This window comes from Scomber scombrus, chromosome 18 (assembly GCF_963691925.1).
Source record: "Scomber scombrus chromosome 18, fScoSco1.1, whole genome shotgun sequence".
Classification (NCBI taxonomy): domain Eukaryota; kingdom Metazoa; phylum Chordata; class Actinopteri; order Scombriformes; family Scombridae; genus Scomber; species Scomber scombrus.
In genome coordinates this window covers 24836710-24856248 of record NC_084987.1, presented here as the reverse complement: position 1 = coordinate 24856248, position 19539 = coordinate 24836710, and the positions used below count along the sequence as shown (strand labels likewise).

General features: G+C 39.5%; 1 protein-coding gene across 1 annotated transcript in view; it reads left to right on the top strand.

Annotated features, from left to right (window-relative positions):
• LOC133999794 (carbonic anhydrase-related protein 10-like) overlaps window positions 1-19539 on the top strand; it is a 101402-nt gene that overhangs the window by 55101 nt on the left and 26762 nt on the right. The window contains exon 3 of the mRNA XM_062439110.1: window positions 5641-5783. Within this exon, the coding sequence (XP_062295094.1) occupies window positions 5641-5783 (143 nt within the window). The remainder of the gene's footprint in view (window positions 1-5640; window positions 5784-19539) is intronic.

Genomic DNA, 19539 nt, shown 5'->3' with positions numbered 1-19539 from the left:
CTGTAGCTCTGTGAATAACCATTCAGGGTAATGTGAGTAATGGATTAAAGGAAGTATGTAATTTCCAAATCACTGGTAATATAATAGTGGTGAAAAGGTCAGAATTGACATTGAATATTTTGTTGCAGATATGGGTTTTGATTGTATGACTTAATTAATATCTGCACAAAGCTGGTGCCTGAAATTACCGTTATTCTGACAGTCTGAATTACTTTCTAAAGGTGTGTTCAGACAGATGACAAAGCAAATTATACCTCTGTGTTATTTGCATGAATTTGTTGTAGACTGTCTGTGTTTGGTTTACCCAAAACAGCCAAAACACAATTTTTTGTATTCAATCTCCATAATCATTCGCACCACCAAGGCAAATTCTCGTCTTTTCATTGCAAAGCAATCGTGCTTCATGCTCTGTCAGAAAGCACAGTGAGGGTTTCTCATGGTGTCTGTTCAACAACAGTCAATAGGATTGCATTACTCTGCATTACAGAGCAGTTGTGGTGTCTGGCTGAAGCCGATGTAATTTCAGTCTTTCTACCAGTAAGACAAAATTATAGATGCTCAACAAAGTTGGCGACAGAAGAGATTTTTGACGATTATGGCGCTTTTCCACTACACAGTATCAGCACGACTCGGCTCGCCTGGACTCCGCACGGTTCCAGAACAGACCTTTTCCATTACAAAAAAGTACCTACTCAACGTGGGCGGGGTCGTCATAGCACGGCTCCGTGAAACTGCCGTGACTTAGTTTTATACGCGACACAAAACACATAAACAATGGAGGACATTGAGGCAGTGGTGTACTTGCTGCTGTATGAGGCTTTTTGTCACACACAAAGCAAGAAAATTGAGCCGTATGGCTGTAACTATGGTTGTAACGCTGCTGCCGGTATTTAAAAATGCCGGGTTTGATTCTCATGACTCTTCCAGCGACAATTACCAATCAGCGGCCAGCAGTGTGTCAACGTCACATTTTAGTACCGGCTTGGCTCGCTTGGAACCTCACCAGAGCAGGTACTAAAAAAGGACCAGGTACCAGGTACTTTCCCTAGTGGAAACGCAAAAAGAACCGAGGCGAGTCGAGGCGAGTCGTGCTGGAACGTTGTAGTGGAAAAGCGCCCATTAGACTCCATCAATGGTGAAGGATCTTCATAAAGTGTACAGTTTTTGTCTTTATTACACTTGGTGGCAGAGAGGCCAACAGGAAACAAGGGGAGAGAGAGAAATGGATACGAAATGCAATAAAGGTCCATGGTCGGACTCGAACCAGGGAAGTTGCAGGTATATGGCTTGTGCTGTAACCACTCAGCTATAAGGGCGCTCCATGTTAAGGCACTTGTAAGGATAGATAGAACAGGATTCCCCTTAGAGTCTAGACGCTGCTGGTGGTTGAGGGGAGTCAGCAGGTGGTTGATAGGAACCTTTGGAAGAGTCTCCCTGGATATTGCAGAGGTCGTAGTGGTGATGGAGACAAGGTGGGTTGAGCAATAGTAGGTCTGAAAGACAGAATGGCAGAATTGCAGTGTAGTTTAAAGAATGGCATCTCGAAACTGATTGGAAATATCATTGGTTGATTGGTATGCTGACAACAGAATTGTGAATAGAGGGATTTTTGATGAAAGTTGAAGTGATAGAGAGAAATAGAACAGGAGCAAATGATAAGAGCTGTGGTGAAATAAAGGAACTTTTGCCAGAGCTTCATTAGGGTTCATCCTCTGGAGACTTTTGGTGTGTTTACCAAATTTCAATCTGATCTATCATCATCATCAACATCACAGCTCTATGATTCAAGAGGCATTCTCACCCAATATGACATTCTATTACAGTAGATCTTGACCACGATTTTATGACACCAATCTAACACAGTGTGACGTGCAATGAATCTGCAAGATCGGCATTATCGAACACTGTGTTAAGGCCTTTAGGCAAAGTCTTTGTACACACTCTGGCTCAATCACGTTTCTTCTTGCACTCATAAAAAAAAATTTCACTCCAATTGTGACATGCAGGGTTTGTCTATCTGTCACACACACGCCTGCATGCATGCACGCACACACACACGGCTGCGTGATATAACAGTGTGTTGACATGCGGCTGTGTGCTGAGCAGAGGTCAGGATTGCACTCTGCAGGTCAGGGGCTGCCGCATCTGTCACTTTACTCCTCCACTGAATACTGCCAGAAAAAAGTAGGTGGGAGGGGTTGAATGGATGGATGGATGGAAGAAGAGAGAGATGGAGAAGGAGAGAAATGAAGAGGGAAGCAGCAGAAGGCTGGGTTTTTTTTAAAAACTATATTTTACTGACCAAATACTCACATCCATCAAACATTTAAACATTTCTCTCTTTTAGCCTGAATCTGAGCTGAGCACACGGACTGCTTGCGATTAGGTGTTTGATCATAATGACAGCTGTTTTACACACAGAGTTGTCATTAAGCCCGTCTCTGACAAGCATGATGACAGTTTAGGATTTGATGAGCCCTCTCTTATGTGTGTGTGTGTGTGTGTGCGCTTACGTGTGTGTATCTCAAAATTACAGTGGATTTAAGGTCATCTAAGGCTCTATGTGTGTACTTTTTGAATGTGCACATTGTGTAGCTCTCTGTTTGTTGCTGACCTGACCTCTGCTCAGCATACAGTTTTGTTAAGTCATGCAGCCCACATCTGGCTGACTTTAGGTCAGCTATCAGCCCGACGCTCTTGTTCAACATCACAGGATAGAGGATCTCAGTAATCATGCGGTGGCAGAGGATCAACTGGTGGAAGAGACCGAGCCTGCAGCATCTGATCCTACACAGATCTGATGTTTCCTGCTTGTAGATTCACATATCATACATATCATGTTGACTTAAGTATCATAGAATTAGGATATGTGCTGTGGTATGCAATGTCACATGGTATATAGACTACTATGTGGTAATACTGCATATTCACCCCCAGTGTGATGGATAGTATCAATTGGTCTTTCCTTACTTGGGCTTATCCTTGTGGGATATATGAAAAAATATAATATAAAAATAATACAATTAATCATGCAGTAAATAAATTAATTAAAAATTAAAAAAGTTAATTAAAAGGGAAAAAGTTTATCTGCCTCATAGATGATTTTATTTTCATTGGTCTTCTTGATGTCAAATCCAAAGATACAATTCACAGGAAATAGAAGTATCACATAATAAAAGAAAACCACATTTCTAACTCACCTGCCACACTGTAAAATATATTAAGCAACTTAAAACTGTCTTTGCTTTCTGTGAGTTAAAGGAGACACGTTCTGCACATTTCCAGGTCTATACTTATATTCTGGGGCTTTAGAGGAGTAGCTTTTCATGTACAGAGCATAACAATTCTTATTTGACTTATACTGGCTCTTTATGCAGCCCCTCAGTTCAGCCTCTGTCTGAAACAGGCCGTTTTAGCTCCTGTCTCTTTAAGGCTCCCCTCCTGAGGAACCCACTTTGGTCTGATTGGCCGAGAGTGGACAATGCGAACAATGCATGGATAAACCTTAGCAACAACCTTAGCAACCAAGGCCACACTCCCAGACGGCTGTATGTGCATGCAGGGTGACATCAGCTTGTCTGCAAGGTAGAAAAAGAGCAGGCTTATTTTTTCATCTCATGAATTGATGTAAAATCAACTGTTAAATGAACTCAGCTCGAGATAACAAGTCCAATAAACTGAAAGTATTCAGTTGAATCAACAGATGTTCACTCATTTACTGACAAATGTTACAGTCAGATTTCCATTTTTCATTTTCTCAGTTTAATGACTTCTTCATTTGTCACAAAGAACTTACAGCCGTGGCCGATGCAGCTGGAGCCACCTTGTACCAGACAGCATGTGAGGCTGCTCTCAATGACCGTGTTGAATTATAAATGTACGGTTTTATAACTGAGACCGAATTCAACACTGACCGTCATCATGGTTAGCATTGTTGTCATTATTATTATTATTAAATGAAGAATGACTCATCCTAACACATTTTAAAGAAACTAGCAAAAAAAAGAGGCACCTTATGAACGTTTGAACCCTTAAAACATTTGTTGAGTGCAAAGACCTGTTCAGACTAACAACGATAACTATAACAATAAGCCTAAAAGATCTGATAACTGTCGTTTTTTGTTGTTCCAGCATCTTTGTATTATAAATAGAGACAAACCTATCTAAAGAAATCACCTCTGGGCGTCATTCTGCTCCAATTTACAGCACGTCAGTCCATAGTGAGGTTTCCAAAATTGAGATGATATATGCAGGGTTTGATGTTTTACTGTAAATGTCATGTCATGATAATGGATGCTGGTTTTGTTGTGCTTTATGGATGAGGGTAGGAATGTCCAAACTATTCCATCAAGGGCCATGTCGCCACAGGTTTTCATTCCAAACCAAGCAGGAGCATACCAGGCTTGATTCATCAGCCTTAAGGATTATAAGTAACAGTCCCTACAGTACCACCCACTGTGCTCTGTACCAAAGAATTGGCTGGTGATGAGACAAGATCAGCATTGGTTTATATTCATATAAGCTTTACTACAGTTACCGCCTCCCTATATTTCATCTCTTTTAACCCTGAAGGCACATGATATTGGTACTCGATCATAGAATAGGTTGTTTCTCTACACTCCATTAGTCAGAACCAAAACAGGAAAAATGTCTTTCTCTCATAATTCACCTTACACATGGAACAATCTGCAAAATGCCTTAAAATTAGATTTCTTTACCATCACTACAGCTGTTCAAAGGCCTTATCTTTTTCTCTGTTTTTAACTATAATTGTATCTGTACACTTGTATTCATTCATGATTCAAAATATTAGTTGATTCTACTAAATTCCTGTGTGATCTTTTTTTTTTCTTTTTTTTTTTTTTTTTACAGTGCACCTCCATCATATCACATTACTACTGAGGTGCATTTTATCTGTCATCTATTTTGATGTGAAGGAAAGCTAGTATGGACCTGAGAACCTGAGGGTCCATAGATAAATCTAAAGGGGTCACAAGATGATTGAAAGGATCAAGCAAAAAAAAACCTACTTCTTCTTATTTTTCTCAAAATATTTTTTTTAATGTTTTGCTTTGAAATACTGCACTCTTTTCACCTCTTCTGACCTATAATTCTTCAAATAAGACCGAAGGAAGATGTGAAGGGGGAAAAAATCCCTGTTCATAAGCCGTGACCACAGTGAGGCCACAACTAGTGATGAGTGTCACAAGTAGACATTGCTTCATTTTAAGAGGTCACAAGACAAGACCACTCTGGTGAAAATGGCCGCTGTAGATTATAAGCAGTGAAAGCTAGTGGGAGAACTTTCAGACAGGCTTTGATAAAGTCAGTTTCTCTACCTTAGTCAAACTTGCAGATAATAACCTGGAGACTTTAATGAAAGCTCTTTTTTTCCCAGTAAGATTTTTAATGAAGCCATAATGTAAATTCAAATCTCCCTAAACTCCCCATTTCTCCTGTCCCATCATAATGAAGCTCCCTTTCTCTCTGTTTTTTATGGTTTGATCTTGTAGAACACCAGCACACATACACTAATGACTGCTGTTACTCTCCACCCCCCCCCCCCAACCCCTTCCCTCTCTTTCTCCTCACCCTCTTCATCCTTATCTCACCCACCACCACCACCACCACCACCACCAGTCCCATCCTTCTGGGGTCTGGTGAACTCAGCCTGGAACCTGTGCGCCATAGGGAAGAGGCAGTCGCCCATCGACATCGAGACCAGCCACATGATCTTTGACCCCTACCTGAACCCTCTGAGGCTCAACACAGGAGGACGCAGGGTAAGAACCGCCATCGCACTGAGATGCCTTCAAGGGCCGGATGCTGTTTTTCCCTCTTCTTTTCTTTAGAGACATCGACTGATGAGTTTCAGGCTGACGTCTTGAGACTGAACTCATCAAAACGTTACGAGCAGCGGCAGCAGCGGCTGTCCTCCTCTGACACTCACAGTGCCGGGGCTTTAATTCATCACAGAACAGGAACACATTCTCTAAATCAAGACACAAAGAAACTTCTGTCTGACAGAGACTAGGAGCTTTTCATCTATATCCAAAGGCTTTAAAATTCCCAGCTGTGTTTCACTGCACAAGGCTCAGGAGGCATTACAATTTTAGCCCTTTATGCAGCAATCACAGTTAATCTATACAGGAAAAATCCCCTCTAAAACACCCTGATTCACTGTTAAAACACAGCTTTTGCTGATGTTGTACATCGCATCCTGATTTAAGTTTGTTATTTAGTGATGTATTCTATTTTTTGACATGACATGATATGATGTCACACTGAGATACTTTCAGCTTTAAAGGAGAGAGAAGCTGGTATGAAGTCTCATTTACAAGATCTAATCACAAATGTAGTTAAATGTCAATTACTGGTGATACAGTGTAACGCCTGGCTAATGCCAGACCCTGCCTCAATTTTTAGACCTTTTTAGCCAACTTCATTACTACATGTTTTGCACATATGTTTTTGGAAATTATGATCAATAGGCCTCATTTAAAGAAACCATATGGGTCAGCAATGGTTCCTGGTTTACATGATTCCCCAGATTAAATGTAATATTTAGAACAATTGTATTCCATTACCTTTATTTAATATAAAAAGTTATAATGTAAGATCATGCCAAACTAGTTGATATGGTGTTTTATTGAGAATTTAGTGTTTTTAAGCAAGTTGAATTATTTGGTACAAAGTTTTTATGGTTACACCACTTAGACATTTTTGGTGTAATCCTCTAATATATTCTCTCAAAATGGATTAATTCTGGACATTTGATGCTGGGTCCACAAAAAAAGAATGTGTGCAAGTTATTCATACGTTTATTTTCACATTTTAACCCCTTTAAATTTGACTAAACCACATGGACACAAAAAAACCATCACTGACCCATACCTCATATTTGAGGTTGGCTTTCCGGGTCAAAATTGACCGGAGGACAACAACAGGGCTTATTCTTCTAAATAAGTAATCAAGAATTAATGACGATATATATATGAGTGTTGCAATGTGGCCTTTTCTGCTTGGACATTCTCAGTTTTCACTTTTCCCCTTGACAGCGTTTCACTGTCAAAACATTCATTATGATAATACTTCCTAGTGTTACCTGCAAAATTGCTTTCTTCTGTTTGGGTTTTAGCACAAAGATGTTTTATTACAGGCTGTGTGCTTTTTTATTTATTTAACAGTGGGTCCGAATTTTCATTTTTTTGTGGTAAGGTGTATTATGGGGAAAAGCTGTGTAGGATTTCCTCTGGGCTGCTCGATGAACTGTGAAACCTCTGGCTGTTGAGTTTTGTATCAGTTTTTGCAAATAATGCCTTCTTTTTAAGATTTGAATCCTCTTGCAGCTCCATCACAGGAAGCTAATACTGGATTTAGTTACTGTAGGTAACTTGAGGTATTTTCTGAGCTGTTAAACAGATGGAACTTCCAGCTGTCTGGTTCAAAAAGATGTGCAGATGTAATTTGGAGACTCAGCATTCTCCCACTAATACCCAAATCTGCTGTCGATTCTGATGGTCAAATTAAAGGGGCACTGCGCTGATTTTAACACATAAAGATCAGTATACTCGCCGTGTGGAGAACTGCTCAGTCTGCGAAAAACAAAATTTCCTCTGAAGCAGCTTTTTTTTAAAGTCAGAGAAAATAACCCTCGTGATGTGAGACTAAAGCATTTAATTCCAAAGGCTTTTGTCTGAGCTTTCAGTTATGTCTCACAGTCTTCATTCAGTGGATGTTGCTGTCCGGGGTCATCACAAAATAAATGTGGATCTTTATTCACAAGTCAACAAGCGGTCATATATCAACTCCTTTGGTTCAAGTTGCAGTATGGGAAATGTAGGATCCTGTATTTTTTGAGCATGACTCATCATCATACAGAGAGCAGCTCTCTCTTTGTGCATCACTTTATTCACTTGTATGACTGAATATGATAAAACAGCGCCCTCCAGGGACCAGCATTTAGTGAATGTGACAACCAACCCAGTTCTGTGCTATATGTCGGTCTAGGTATTGTTAAAATATCACAATACTAGTAACAATCCAAGTACCCTTAAAGTGATACTGATACCGATTTGTAAAAAATGTTGTTCTTTCGATACCCATCATGTGGATAGAAGCATGAAATTGCATGATTCTGCACATCTGAATAATTGTATTTTTACACAAATGTATTTAACTAATAACTCAAATTCACTGTGACTTCACCATCACAGATGGGTTGTGTCTGCTGTGGCAGTGGGCCAATCGCATTAAATCAAAGAACACTTGCGTTGATTGGCTGTGAGCAAGTCCATACAAATAGTCCCATTTTCCAGATCTGGGTGCAAAAAGGATCGATTGCAGGTATCGTTTGACGGGACTCGTTAGATACTACTTGGTATCGATTTATTTCGGACGATACCTCAAAGGTATGGAGTACTGATACCCAGCCCTAGCTATATGACAATAGAGTCGGCTCTAATCTAACAGTGCTTTAACCCTCCTGTTGTCCTCGAGTCAAGGTAGGAAGGGAGGAAAGGAGGGAGGAGGGAAGGGAGGGAGGAAGGAAGGATGGAAGGGAGGAAGGAAGGAAAGAAGGAAAGGAAGGGAGTAAGGAGGAAGGAAGAAGGAAGGAAGGGAGGGAGGAAGGAAAGAGGGAAGGAAGGAAGGGAGGAAAGGAAAGAATGAAGGGAGGAAGGAAAGGAAGTAGGGAAGGACAGAGGAAAGAAGGAAGGGAGGAAGTTAGGAGGGAGGGAGGGAGGGAAGAAGGGAGGGAGGGAGGGAGAAAGGAAAAGGGGAAGGGAGGAAGGAAGGAAAGAAAGACAGAGGAAAGAAGGAAGGGAGGAAGGTAGGGGGAGGAAAGAAAGACAGAAGGAGGGCGGGAGGAAAGAAGGAAGGAAGGGAGGAAGGAAAGAAGGAGGGAAGGAAAGAAGGAAGGAAGGAGGTAGGAAGGAAGGGAGGAAGGAAGGAAAGAAAGAGAGAAGGAGGGAGGGAGGAAGGAAGGAAGGAAGGAAGGAAGGAACAGTCAAAACAGATGGGGTCAATTTGACCCGGGAGGACGACACAAAGGTTAAAGGTGCTGATAGGTGGATTTTCATCTGTTTTCCCTTGCTTCCAATTTTATGCTAAGCTAAGCTGCTGGCTGTTGCTTCATATTTAATGAGTGGCATAAATCTTCTCGACTAAGTCTCGCAAGACAACAAATACGGTACATTGTACATTCACCATCTGCTATTGTGAACCTTTGAGCCACCTAGCCTACAGTATGCATAAGTGTTCTTTAGGCTGTGTTCCTGTAGGCTAACTCTCTGCTCCACTAATCTTGCAGAAGATTTATCAACTGCAGGGTTTCATAAGGCCCAAACAGTATCACAATGAACCGACTGTGAGTGCCAACTGATCAGGCTACAGGCCAGGGTTGAGCCACCATTTTTACTCAAACAGTCTCACATTACCATGTGTGCATAAATTTGATGCTGGTTTCACCTTGTGGGAGTGATAATGCTCCGACTCTGCCAGGATTCTGACTTTTCTTTGTGTCTTCTGTATGTTTATGAATGTGACTTATCATTATTACTGTTATGTATCAACCTCATATAGCGACATTACTATAATCATTTATTAGAATCTATTCAAAGATCTGCTATTGGAGAAGAATATTTTTTTTTGTAATCTGCTTTTCTCCTCAACAACTCTCGACATCTGATGGATTAACAGTGTTCAGCAGTCTCATACATCGCATGATTTCTTGGATTTAAAGGCTTCAAATTGTCAATTCTTTTTTTTCTTTTTGCTCTCATGGGGCCCGATCCCGCATGTGTACAATACAAGCGAAAAAAAAAGGGAAGAAGACGGCGCCGTTGATGATCTTCGAGAGAGAAAAATTAATCAGGGTTCTTTTACAGGAAGCTGCACAACTGTAGTAAGAGTTAAATCCTCTGCTTGAGTCTTGTTTCGTGATTAATGCTCTTGTGCATCTGCTGAGCGGGAGCACATAGCATGGCCATCTGTCCTGGTTGAATGTGTGCGTGTGTGTGTGTGTGTGTGTGTGTGTGTGAGACAGAGAGGGAGAGAGAGAGAGAGAGAGAGAGAGAGAGAGAGATGGAAAGTGTTCGTATGGTGAGAAAATGATATCAAAGATCGAGGCCAAATCCAAGTGCGTGCGTTTGTTCGACTTGCTTGTGGGTGTATGTGGAGGTTATAGAGTCAAAAGCAAAATTGGACACCTTTTCGACTTTGTGTGTGTTTGCTTGTGTATGTGTGTGTACCTGTATGTTAGCCAGTTATTAAGGCCAGCCTCTCGCACTCAAGCTTCTTGTAAGTGAGTTTCCTGCGAAGTTGTTGCACAACAGATTGGCTGTTTTGGCTCCCGCTGTCAGCAACAGATTTCTTTGTTGTTTGGAAATTCACAGGCCGCATTTATACATTCATATTTTTTTTTTTTTTTTTTTTTTTTTTTTTTTTTTAACAGTAATCCTCCCTGTTTTTAACACGTTCATATAGACACACACATACATAAATTAAACACTGCACAAACTCAGCTTGAGGAACTCATTTGGAGCATCAGGGAGTAAAAAGATGATGATTATAGAAGGGAGTGTGCATCTGTTCAAACGCCTGTAACTACAAACAGAATTAGTGATTTGGAGGTCTGGGGCAAAGTCAAGCATTAGACTCCGACCATTACACTCCACTTTATCTCCAAGTTCATGCTGATCAACATTTGTTGGTTCGGTCGCTACCGTCCTCATCTTAATTACTATATTTATGTTTTATTTTGTGCCTCGATCTCGAACATTTATTTAACAAAAATAACATTTTCTAAACCAATCAACCAAAGAATTATTATATTTGAGCAAATTAAAATCTATTTTGTCCTCAATGATCATTTCTTGTTTGGCATTTTTATTATTATCCACAAAAGCACACAATAATGACCTCTTTCACTCAGTGTTACTCATTTGGCCTTGCTCAGTGTCCCTGCTCTGTTTGCTTTCAAAACTTAATTCAGATTGAATACATATAAATATAAATAAATATTCAGTGTAGTTTCACTGAAAAGAATGGCATCTCTTTTGTCTCTTTTGTTACACAAATACACATTAACACCTTGAAGCTGCTGCACTGGAGAAGTTGGGCTCAAGGGGCACTTAAGTGTTGATAATGAGGGAGGGCCAAGTGCTGCTTTTTTCGCTTTCCCCACCAAGATTTATCCTGCTGGTGTGGATTGAACCGACAACCTCCCAGTCACAAGCTTACTTCTCTAACGTTTAGAATGCTCTTTATGCTCTGAACTTCATTTGAAAGTAATAATACAAACATTTCTGTAAAATTACTGTACTAAATGTAAGGTCTAAAAATGATAAAAAAAGCAGTACATTTGTTAAAGAATGCATAATTATTTCTTTATGATTCGTAATGCGAAGTTTACAGCTTTGGGCTCTTGATCTGGACTTGGGACTTCACATCCAGAACTTGGGACTGAAGGACTTTCGTGAAAATAATGATGGTCTAAGTTTATTGTATGTCACACTGTGCGAGATGTACCTTAAAAAATCTCTGTCTCAATCTGTGTCAGACTGTGTTATATCGCTTTGAGGCTGTCAGATTGTGTGATTAATGTGTGGGGAATTAAATGCTTCGATGTAAATAAAAGAAGAAAAAAAAAGAGAATGTATAAGAGAGTAGAGACGTGACAGCAGCTCATCCATTTTTGCAGCTTTTATGCTTTGAAAATGAAACTTCTTTTAGGTTTCATCTCCATTTGGTCGTCTCCAACGTGGGTCATAGCAGTAGTGATACTGTGGTCCTAAATCTCTTACTGTTAGAATTTTGTGACGGCTTGTCTTCGGTCACCAAATGGGGCCATCGTTGGAGCACCATCTTGGATACATGCTTGTGGCCTGCATGACATTGACTCCATACCACCTCTGGTTGTGTCTAGTGATGTCATTCTAATGAAGTTTGAGGAGCTTGTGTCAGCTGATTGGTGCCACATGGCTTGTTCTTTGGGCAAGTAGTAGCACTGTAACACAAACATGTGAAGCCCCCCAAGAAATGTAATAGACCACGTTAGAACACTGGAAACAGAGTTGTGACGTGTACTCTGTGTTCTCCCTCACCTGACACTAACATTACTGGTGTATCTCCCTCATCTGTAAAATATTCCTGCTGTTGATTTATGTCTTTACAATCAAGTAGGCGTCTTTCATCCTTGTTGGCCACACAGTTTTCTTCTCAATTTTCCTGACCAGATCTCTGTGGCAAATTTGATTGGACAACAATTGGACGACAAGAAAACCATGGACCAAAGACTTTTAAAACATCTTATTTTAACGGCAATATCGCCTCTGAAAATACAGACAATATCATGATGTGCAGGCCATGTAATTGTAGTAGCCTATTTATACTTTATGCTAGCTAGTAGGTAATATCAAAAGGTGAGGTAGTGTTTCACAAGTCATGTCTGTGGGTAGAATTGCTTAGTCAATGCACACTCACTCGCCCATTATCCATTAACTGTCATATTGAACAAACAGATGAGATGGCTTCAATGTGGGATGTTCATTACGCGCTAATCGACAACAATATCAGCCAGCGGTTTATTATGTGTCATCTCGTGACCACGCTGCTCCGAAAAGGCCATCAACTTCATTTACATCGAATGTAATGACAGAGTGACCTTCATATTCGCAGCGAAGAGATGCTACAGAAAGGTGCGATAAGACCTCCGATTATGACAAATGGCTGTCTTCACACACACTTTGAATGCTCCGCAGCAAGCTGACATTTTACTAATAGATTTTGCAGAACACGTGTATGTGTGTGTGTGCATGTTGAAAAAAAAATGACAGTTCATTAGTCATATCCTATCTCGTGGACTGATACCAGTACACAAAGGCACACACACACACACACACACACAGAAAAACACACACACAGAAAAACACACACACTCAACCACGCAGAAATTGATCCGTGATGACAATCTCTCATTAACTAAACCTAGAGACGTTTTGGACTTCTTTATTCAATATCATGTAATTTTGATGTCCCGTTGAATAATGATATCCTGGGACTTCTGTTATAGGAGCAACTGAGTTTGATCTTCAAGGCCAACAGGCATATTACACTCACCCTCTGCGTTCGCAATTAGTGATTGTGTTACATTTGCATCATCCATTTTGATCTGATTTGAACTCTGCCTTTTAAAGAGCTCATGAGTCTGTGCTCGTGCTCCCGTTTCCTGCAGGTTTCATGCTGCATGTTACTCTTGTAGCTGCTGGAGTTGGAGCTAGTTTGAAGAACTATACAGTGGTTCCCAAACTAGGGGTTGGGTCCCTTTTTAACCCTGTAGTGCACCAGGGGACCTTTAATTTAAGGTAAGACAAACATTCAAATAGTTACTGATACTTCAATAGGAATAATACTGGATTGATACGATGTTGAAATACAAAATATTTTGTAGTTTATTTTATGGTCATGGTCAGATTAGATACAGCAGGTATAGAAGGTATGTATTTTTAAATTTGTCAACTGTCATTTTATAGCATTTCATGTTGTGAGTGATACGAGCTGTATGCAGGAGCTTTAAAGTTCAAGTATGTAACTCTGACACCAAGTGTTTAGAAATGGTACTGCAGCCCACGTTCAAAACACTAGAGGGAGCTGTCACTCGTCGCCCCCTCGTCCCAGAGTTGACGTTCACGCGGGTTGCCAGTTGTTGGACGTGATCCTGCAGGCTCGCGAGACTAGCACAACATACACAATGCAGAGTGAGGACGCGACCCTCAGTCGTAACCTCAGACGTTATCTGCAACGTTCCTAGCTGTAGCTCAGTGGCAACTGGCAACCTGGATGCTGAAACGCTTCTGACTTGGTAGATAGGTGGTGGGTGGCGCATCAGAAATGAACATGATTCCTTAATGTCTGGTGACATATTAGGGCCATTTTATGATTACTTGGAATATATTTCTTACATACGGCTACTTTAAGGTCTTAAAAATGTCGTATTCAAAATGTTTTTATTTGTCTAAAAAAATGCAGATGTATCAAATATGATGCGAAACAAAACTCATATATGCAAAGTGTTATTTAATTCTTTTTTTTTTTTACATAATTTGTAAGAAGGTCCAATTAAAAGACTAAGAATTTCATGTTAATTATGTGATGGTTCAGACTGTACAGGGTTAAGGATCAACAGATAAATCTGAGGGGTCGTGAGATGATTCATGGGAGAGGAAAGAAGATGAAAAAAAGAGTTCTGATACATAAATTGAGTTTTCAGTCTTTGGACCTCTCCCCCAAATTAATTTTTGGTGAAATATTGAATCCTTTGAACATTCACTGAAATGAAACCATGTTTGAAGTTCAGAAGGAAACTTCTAACAATTCATAGATGTCTGAAATAGGACATGGAGCCACAACTATACACACCTATTTTAATACAGGAGCTCACACTGTTTTAATCTTTAACACTGTCTCTTCTATTTTATTTTATTTTTTCAGAATATGTGTTTTATCTAGAAATTGAATCAGAAAGGTAATCAGCAACTGAAGCTGTCAGATACATGTAGTGGAGTAGAAAGTATAATATTTCCCTCTGAAATGTAGTGGAGTGAAAGTTTGTGATGCAGCCGTTGTCTTGGAAACAGATGTGGAGGACGCTAAGGGACTTATTTGCACAGTCACATCGGCTATCAAAGCAAAGAACAGAGAAGACTGAATAACAACGCGACAATACAGAGAGTGTGACTTCATTCACTGCTCAGGACACCGTTACATCACCATATCTTTACATTGCAAATAGTGAGGCTGAATTCCATTTATTGCACCTTTAAGTAGTATAGTTTGTTTTTAGTATGTTGAGTTGAACTCAAGGCTGCATTAGAATCCCCCAAGGGCCCCATGAGCAATGAAGCTCATGTCCCCCAAACAACTTTTGGATAACGCTGCTGTCAGATGGAAACCTTGTTACTCCATATTTTGTTTTGGAGATACTAGGTTTCCCACAGTGATGATACTTATCAACATCAAAAGAATGGGTCAAGCCTTGTCGTATTTCTGTGGACATTTAGGGCCCTTTTCTGCTTAAGGGCCCCTAGCCACTTGCCCAGATTGCCCAGATATGGTAGATCCAGCCATAGATAGATAGCTACTCAGATCTAGTAGCTCATACAGACACATACATACATAAATACGAACTTATATACAAAGACCTTGAAGTTAAAAATGAAAGTAAGAGCAGATTAAAGAGCAACTTAAAAACTTTTAGGAAAAATTACGATGTGAGACAGTTATTGCAGAGCCCAGTGACTATCTAGTGATGTGATTATTATAAAGCCTCATGGCTGCAGGTACAAAATTGGTTCACCCTTATTAGTTTTCTATGCAATTTTGTGTTTATTACAGATTGAAATGTCCCTTAAAATGTAACATTTAGTGCGATTTTGGACTGCAACACGTTAGGTTAATGCCACATGTTCGTGTCACCGTTTGTAATCTGTGTGACATAAATCCAGATGTTCTTTTCGTTTTCAACATCTGCTTGCATGTAAGATTATTTCCTTTAGGGTTTATTATTACATACCTGCAGTCCTCACACATCAGTAGGAACCATACAATAGTCTCTAAACTGAGCTATGTGCCTCAGCTGTAACTTCATTCATTATTTAAATCTCCCAACATGGTGACAGAATCAGTCAGGACAGTTTTTATCTACGAGAGAAGATCAGACGATTGGCAGCATGTGTGTATATGTGTGTGTATGTGTGTGTGTTTGAACCAAGTATACTTAGTTGTTTTACTATCACATGAATGATTATGAAAGAAAAACATCAGAACATTAGAATAAACACCATTTTATAATTAGTTATGCACAGTTCTGTGGATAAAGTGAGATTTCAATTATAGTAAGAAATCCAATGAAGTGCAGAAAAAGGAATGTCTTCCAGAGAAATCCCTCAGCGTATTGATAGACTGATGATATTTATATTGATATAGATGGTCAGCAGTGTTGAAACCTTCAAAAAAAAAAAAAGTAGAAAAAGATGGTTGTTTCACCACTTTATACTTAACTGGAGGAGAGATAGGAGAGGAGAGAGCACAGGGGGGGTGGGGGGGGGGGGGGCTGGAGGAGGCAGGTAAGGATCAATTTGACTGGAGTGACAAGAGAAAATGTCAAGAGAGAACCGAGTAGAATGAGGAAACGAAAGAAAGAGAAAGGAGGTAGTGATCAGGGACGGAGGGATGAGAAAAAAAGAGTGAAGTGGAGAACGAGACAAGACGGAACAAGTCAGGAGGAGGTTGGAAGGAGACGAGAAAAGAACTGGTGGGAAAAAAGGAGAGGTAGGAGACCGAGAAGAGATGAACGAGGGGAGAAAATGGAAGTAGACAGAGGTGAGCGAAGGGTCATTCAAACAGGGAATTAATCATTTGGACAGCCTATCTGTCTTCCTCTCTCTGCCACACACACACACACACACACACACACACACACACACACACACACACACACACACACACACACACACACACACACACACACACACACACACACACACACACACACACACACACACACACACACATACATATGCTCTCCTTCAACAACTTTAGCACTTATCAGTATAAAGAGTCACATTACAAAATAAGTCAGACACACAAATTGATCTGTGTGTGTGTGTGTGTGTGTGTGTCTGTGTGTAATGTTAATGCAGTTATTATTTCATTTTCTGATGGATTAAGGCCAAACGGAACTTCTGCTAATGTTAAATTAGCTATGCTCCCATTATGATGTCATGTCATGTCAGTCAGTCAGTCAGTCAGTCAGTCAGTCAGTCAGCAATAAGACTCTTTTTTTGTTGTAACTCATTTGTCTTAGGTGAAAACTGAAAGTGGCTCTAATAATAATAGTCATAATAATAATACTGAACTCTGTATTGAGCCTTTCATACATAAAATACCTTTTAAAGTGCTTTACAGTAGAAAAAAAGAAAGAAAGACGTAGTTCTATAAAAAGAGCAATGAAAAAAGCAATATAAAAGCATATAACAGGTATAAAGGCATACAAAATAAGATCACATGATAATAAGAACAATCAATAATAAGTAAGTAAAAACCAAACAATATGAACAATAGGAAATAAAAATAGTCAAGGATTTTGGGGCCCCATGAAAACATACCATGCACAGTTTCTGTAACCATACCTCTTCCTGTGAAGGCTTGTAACTCTCCTGTAGTCCAACACTAACTGTACAATATCTACAGACGTTGAGCTGTGATAATATAACACTGTGTAGACATGCAGGAAACATTCTGCATACAAATAAAGTCTTAGTTTAATTGTAAATGAAATATTCTGTTAATATCTATTAATGATGGTATGTTAATAAAGAAATGAACTAATGTTGTAATATTTTTTGGGCCCCCTGTCAGTCACGGGCCCTTACAATCATCTTAACGTTTCACCCTCTTATGGCGCCCCTGACAATAGTAACAGCATGTTGAGAGGAATAATGATGTAATGATAATATGTGAAATTGATATTACACAGATTTTAAAGTGAAAAAAATATTGCACAGTTGGACTGAAACAAATATTACACCCGAAATACTAATACTGCACAGTAGTGTACATTTAAAAACAGTTTTAATTAAAAGAAAGGATCAAATTAAGCAAAAGCAAGATCATAAAATAAGTGGTCAGCTTTCTTAGAAGTATCAACAGAAGTCGTCTTATTTAAATAAAAATATGTTTCAAACCTTTAGTGCATGTATATTTAGATGAAAGACTTCATACCACTATGCAATATCAAGCCATCTTTAGGATGTGACGTCATTTGCAACCAGAGTCCACACAGTAGAGTTTGTCGGGGCGGGATGATGGCCTGTGGGACACGCCCCCGTTCAACTTGACAGACAGCTGAGTAAACCAAGGAGCTGTGATGGAGAGATAAACCATCCAAAACCAGTAGTCAACCAGCAGCTACAGCTACAGCTTAGTGTCTCCCATCAGAAACTGTGGTGGTCACTGGACTCGTCCGCAGCATCTGACGGAGGTTTGAGGGCGATTGTCAATGATGACATCACATCCCCTTTTAATATCATCTAATAACTGATTAAATTAATTGATTAAAAACAAATTTATCAGAAAAATGAGAAAAATACTAATAATTACTTCATTAAAAAACGTAAATGGTTCCTGATCTCCATGATTCCCCAGATGAAATGTAATATTTAGAACAATTGTATTCCATTACCTTTATTTAATATACAAGTTATAATGTAAGATCATGCCACACTAGTTGATATGGTGTTTTATTGTTTTTGGCTACAACACATGGTCCCATTCACTGTAACAGACATGTTGTGATGAACTCTATATTGGCTCTCTTTGCTCAAATTAAATTCTGCTGTAAATTATGGTCACTAGAAATCAATTATGCCTGGAGAACATGACAAATTCAAACGTTTCAGTGGACAAGCTGAAGCTACCTACTGTAGTGTAGAAGAAAAGAGAAAATAATGAGCAGAACTATATTTTGAAATGGCTCCGAGGTGTTCGTGCTGAAATCTTAGCTTCCCATTTTCTAGCTTTTTGCACAAGTCTGTGACTGTTTGATTGGTTAAAGCGACTAAATCTATGATCTCATAACATCTCAGCTATGCGAGTTCAAACATCTGCTGCCATTAAAAATAAATAAACTGATTTTCAATAAGTGGGTTCAAAAAAGACCAAAAATACCCAGCAGACTATAACCCAAAAAGTCCACTGACCTATAAACTTTCAACTGAAAGCCCTCGAGGCAATTTCACTTTTTGAACAGAGTGGAGTAAAAAAAAGGCTGTTTGAAGCTTTTCAAGGCCATGAATACCCAAATGCAGTGAATTCAGAGCTCCGAGCTGTATCAATTGTATGAAAAAGGAGCGAATGTAAAAGGAAGGCCAATATTTGACGATGTAAATCCTGCAGATTACAAAGAGCTCGTTATGGCCGCAGCGGTTCAGTCATCCAATAAATAAATAAACAAATAAATAAAGATAATTAAAAAGATGGCGGTACTTACTGTCTAATGAGGGATTTGGATGGAGATGGGGAATTTGTTTTTGGATATGAATAAGAGCTGGAACATTTCTAACCTTCGTAGCTAATAAGCAGATGTTGATAGCCTCTCATTGGCTGAAGGTCACATGGGCCAACTGCTCTTCTGAAAGCAATAATCAGATTGATGATTCATGTATAAGTGTTTCCATGAGTGGCATTTTTTTTTACATGAAGTGTATCAAATTATGACATGAAAAGTTTCTTTAGAGACAAACACTCGAATCTCATTTGAATTAGTGGCTCGTGACAACTTTCTTTGAAAAGCTCTGATAAGCCCACTGTGTGCTAAATACCCAGAACCCAACAGCGTAATGATCAAGTTAATAACTAGCCGGTGAACACAGTGGAGCATTTAGCAGCTTTTATAATAAGATATTTTTAGAGAGTTGGTAGAGATCAGATCAGATCAAACAACAGAGTGAATATAAAACACAACTCCATATCTGTGTCTGA